General features: G+C 41.2%; 1 protein-coding gene across 1 annotated transcript; it reads left to right on the top strand.

The window, feature by feature from the left end:
• The first annotated feature begins 585 nt into the window (after positions 1-585).
• LOC116263615 (L-gulonolactone oxidase 5-like) lies at positions 586-4,208 on the top strand. Its single transcript, XM_031643350.2, has 3 exons — positions 586-1,284; positions 2,702-2,957; positions 3,248-4,208. The coding sequence occupies exons 1-3, from the start codon at positions 586-588 to the stop codon at positions 4,081-4,083; spliced, it is 1,791 nt and encodes a 596-aa protein (XP_031499210.1). The 3' UTR covers positions 4,084-4,208.
• Positions 4,209-4,446: the final 238 nt, after the last annotated feature.

Genomic DNA, 4,446 nt, shown 5'->3' with positions numbered 1-4,446 from the left:
AAGGAAGAGCTAACTTATTAAGGACAAGAAGATACGATGAGATGGGCAAAAACAAAATTTCCAACATATGTCCATTTCTTTCTGAAATGGCTAAAATGTTCTGAAGTCCGTTTGGTGCATATGCATTGTGTATAGAACAAGTGTGGTGCACCCAATGTGGCCTAAAAAGCTTCCAAGCTCTATACGACTCTCAATGAAGGCCGAAGCAGGGGGTTCATATAAGCCATGGCCCCACCTCAACTAATTGAAAAAATATATATTAAAAAAATAAAAAATTTTAATTCAGTTTGTCTTTACTTAAATAAGCTCATTGAACCATTTGACTCCCCTCTGAAAAAAAGTCTTTGTTCTACTCTTAATTCTCAACTACCCAAGTAGGTTTACCTTTTCTTCTCTCCTTTTGTCGATGAAGTGTAGCGGAAACTTTCTCTAAAACGTTACTGCAGAAACCTTTTATTCACACACAGTAAAAAATCACGTTTAGAGATCGTTGGAATAGTCGCTCTCTTTCTCCCTCTCCCCTCTCTACTTGTCTGTATATATACATGTGCACTGCTCACCTACAAACAAGTCAAGTCAGGAGAAATGAGTTCATTCGTTTCTTGCGTAGCCTGCTCCTTCTTGTTTGGCTTAGTTTCATTAATTAGCAGAACGGCGCCGGTTACCGGCAGCCCACCGGGGCCGGTTGTCCACTGCGCAAATGGAAACGCCGATTGCGTTGTCGAGAATGGCATTGGTGCATTCTCAGACCGCAGGACCTGCTGGGTTGCAGCCGTTGCCTACCCCACCACAGAGGATGAGCTCCTTCTCATCGTCTCCAACGCCTCCAAGGCCAACCAAAAGATGAAGGTCGTCACACGTTACTCTCACAACCTCCCCAGACTCTGCTGCCCCGGCGGCCACCCCGGCACCGGCCTCGCGATCAGTACTGAAAAATTGAATCGGGTTGTCCGAGTGGACCCTGAATCCATGAGGATGACTGTGGAGAGCGGCATTGCCCTCTATGAATTGATCGAGGCTGCTGCAGCCAACGGTCTGGCCTTGCCCACTTCTCCATACTGGCTCGGCCTGAGCCTGGGTGGAGTGCTGAGCACAGGCGCCCACGGTAGCTCCATCTTTGGCAAGGGAAGTGCTGTCCACGAGTATGTCGTCGGCATGAGGATCGTCGTGCCGACGGCGTCGTCGGTTGATGGCCGCTTCGCCGAAGTCATCAGCCTGGAAGAGGGCCATCCTGACCTTCTGGCTGCAAAAGTGTCGCTTGGTGTGCTTGGAGCAATCTCTCAGGTAACTGGTTCCCAGGAAAAGCTTGCATATGGCCTTATTCTATGACTTCCGTTACTAAATAAAGTCTATATAGACTTAACTCTATCTCTTATACTGTTACAACAAGTTGTAATAGAATAGCTTACTACTTGCTTAGCTGAACTCTTTAGAACCAATGTTGTAAAAAGCGCATCCCAAGCTGTATGAAGAGATGTTGTATCATAAAATACCATAACTGTATCGTATTTGAAAAACATTAATAAAAAAAAATCTAAAAAAATAATAAAAAAACAGTAAAAACATATATATAATTGTAGGATACAGATATTATAACATATCGCATTTTCGAAATACAACGATTACTATGCAGCTCCATATCATATGTTACGTACAACACTGTCTAGAACTCTCTCTCTCTCTCTCTCTCTATATATATATATATATATATATATATATATATATATATTACTACTTGCTTAGGTGAACTCTTTAGAACCAATGTTGTAAAAAGCGCATCCCAAGCTGTATGAAGAGATGTTGTATCATAAAATACCATAACTGTATCGTATTTGAAAAACATTAATAAAAAAAAATCTAAAAAAATAATAAAAAAACAGTAAAAACATATATATAATTGTAGGATACAGATATTATAACATATCGCATTTTCGAAATACAACGATTACTATGCAGCTCCATATCATATGTTACGTACAACACTGTCTAGAACTCTCTCTCTCTCTCTCTCTATATATATATATATATATATATATATATATATATATATATATATATATATATATATAGAAAGTTAATCTGAATAGAAAATTCTTCTCTATCTTTCTGGTCTTTCTCTCAATGCTGTGATTTTCTCTGCTTTTATCAGTTGTAACAACCTCTATCTTGTCTTGTTTCTTATGATGTGATGGAAAGTCCAGGAACTAGTAGGCAAGCAAATAGTCTTTAAATGAACTATCAAATTTAAGTCCTGTATTCCGGTATTTCTTTACTTGGATCTTCAAGTAACAACACCTGAAGATATTCCGTCCGCATTTGAATTATCCAAGTCCGAACATGATTTGAATGACCAATTTATAATGAGTGGACTTGGAAAAATTTGCTCAAGGGTGATGACGAACAATATATATGTCAAATCTAATTCAGATAGAGACATACTGTACCGGTTAGACTAACATCTGAAGTCACTATGTCGCTTTGCCAGATCCAATCAATTGCATCTACATTTCCCAGTAGTACCAGATTCAGAATGAGTTAATATAGCCTTGTATCCCCAAAATAAATATGATCAGTTTATAGTAGTTGAATCCAAGTTTGATCACCAAAATCACAAACAGATTACATAGTTTGTGATCGATCTCTTGGATTTATACATGCATACGTATGGTTAGAGTGTGAATACGTGTCTTTTACAATGCAGGTGACGCTGCAGATGGAACCGATGTTCAAGAGGTCCATAACGAATGAAGCTGGCAGTGACAGTGGGTTTGAAGATCACATTGAAAGATTTGGTAGAAGCACTGAATTTGGCGATGTTACCTGGTATCCCTCTCAGGGAAAAGTGGTTCACCGTGTGGATGTCCGAGTCCCCTTGTCAGAACCCGGCAACGGCCAAAATGATGCCAGTCCATTCAGGGCACAGTCATCATCCATGGTCGTCTCCACGCGTAAGACAGGTTCAGATCTAAAGCTAAACCCTCTCGTCTTTATATCTCTAGGAATTGGGTGTTTGGTATAATGGGTGGCTGCCGTAAAAAAAATCACAATTACGAGTAGAGTAGATCGCCATCTTATGACAAATTACACAAAAATTTCATTACCTTAACTAGGTAGTAGCATTAAAATCTGTCCTTTGCATTAGCGAACTAGTTCCACACTATTGCCTTACCTTTGATGTTGGTGACTGCTTCCTACCATTTGATTTAGAATGTATAAACTCAATGTGCTAAGGAACTTGTGGTTGCAGAAGAAGAACATGAAGCCACCATGAACACCACAGGCAGATGCTTAATAGCAAGAGAAAGGATGAAGAATACCCTCTCTCGCGGCAATGGCCTAAGAAACAACATAGGAAGCCCGGCTGGATTTACAGGGTACCCCGTTGTTGGAAACCACAGCAACCTGCAGGCTGCAGGCTCTTGCCTATTCGACAAGGAAAATGGCCTGCGCACAGTTTGTGCATGGGATCCAAGGATCCATGGTTCGTTCACCCACCAGATGGCCTTTAGCATCTCCATGGCGAACATCTCAAACTTCATAAAAGATGTCAAGAAGCTAAGAAACATGGCACCTGACTCGTTTTGTGGCGTCGATTGGTACAATGGAATGCAGCTCAGGTTCATTCGCGCTTCGACTGCGTATGTTGCCAAGACGTCTGACTGTGTTGAAATAGACATCACATACTACAGGGGCCATGATCCTGCGCAGCCAAGGCTCAATGAAGATGTGCTGGAAGAGATTGAGCAGATGTGGCTGTTCAAGTATGGGGGGCTGCCACATTGGGCAAAGAACCGCAACATTTGTTTCTTGGGGATGAAGGAGAAGCTGGATGGAAGGATAGAGAAGTTTGTGAAGGTGATGAAGAAATTTGATCCCAAGGGGTTGTTCTCCTCAGAGTGGAGTGACAGTGTTTTGGGCTTGCAAGAAAAGGGGCTGGTGATTGACAAGCCAGGATGTGCACTAGAAGGCTTCTGCATTTGCTCTCTTGATTCGCATTGCGGCCCAGAAAAAGGCTACTTCTGTAGACCTGGCCATGTGTACAAAGAAGCCAGGGTCTGTCGCTATGAAAAGCGTATCGTTTAATCAACAAAGGAGCATCTTAGTCATGGAGTAGCTGAGCATCAGCTAATAAGCATATGCAAAACACTGCATCTGCACTCATGTATTTGCGCTTTCTACAGTGTATGAAATAATCTTGAATAAATGAATGGTAGGACATCCGAAGTGTCTACTGTTCATCCTAACTCGTTTTTATCCTGCACTAAGACGTTTGATCAAATCGTTAGGTGATAAATATGCCATAAAAAAAAACCTTAGAAGCTAGACTTTCCTCAGAGTGGCAAAGACGAGGCTAAATGCAGCTTCGTGCCGGATTCTTTTAGACGAAACAAAATTAAAACTGCATCCTAACATATTATAAATCTTGTTTTACATGTTATCTAGTCT

The sequence above is a fragment of the Nymphaea colorata genome, chromosome 11 (genome assembly GCF_008831285.2).
Source record: "Nymphaea colorata isolate Beijing-Zhang1983 chromosome 11, ASM883128v2, whole genome shotgun sequence".
Classification (NCBI taxonomy): Eukaryota; Viridiplantae; Streptophyta; class Magnoliopsida; order Nymphaeales; family Nymphaeaceae; genus Nymphaea; species Nymphaea colorata.
The sequence above is the reverse complement of the archived record's forward strand: the minus strand, read 5'-3'. Positions and strand labels throughout refer to the sequence as shown.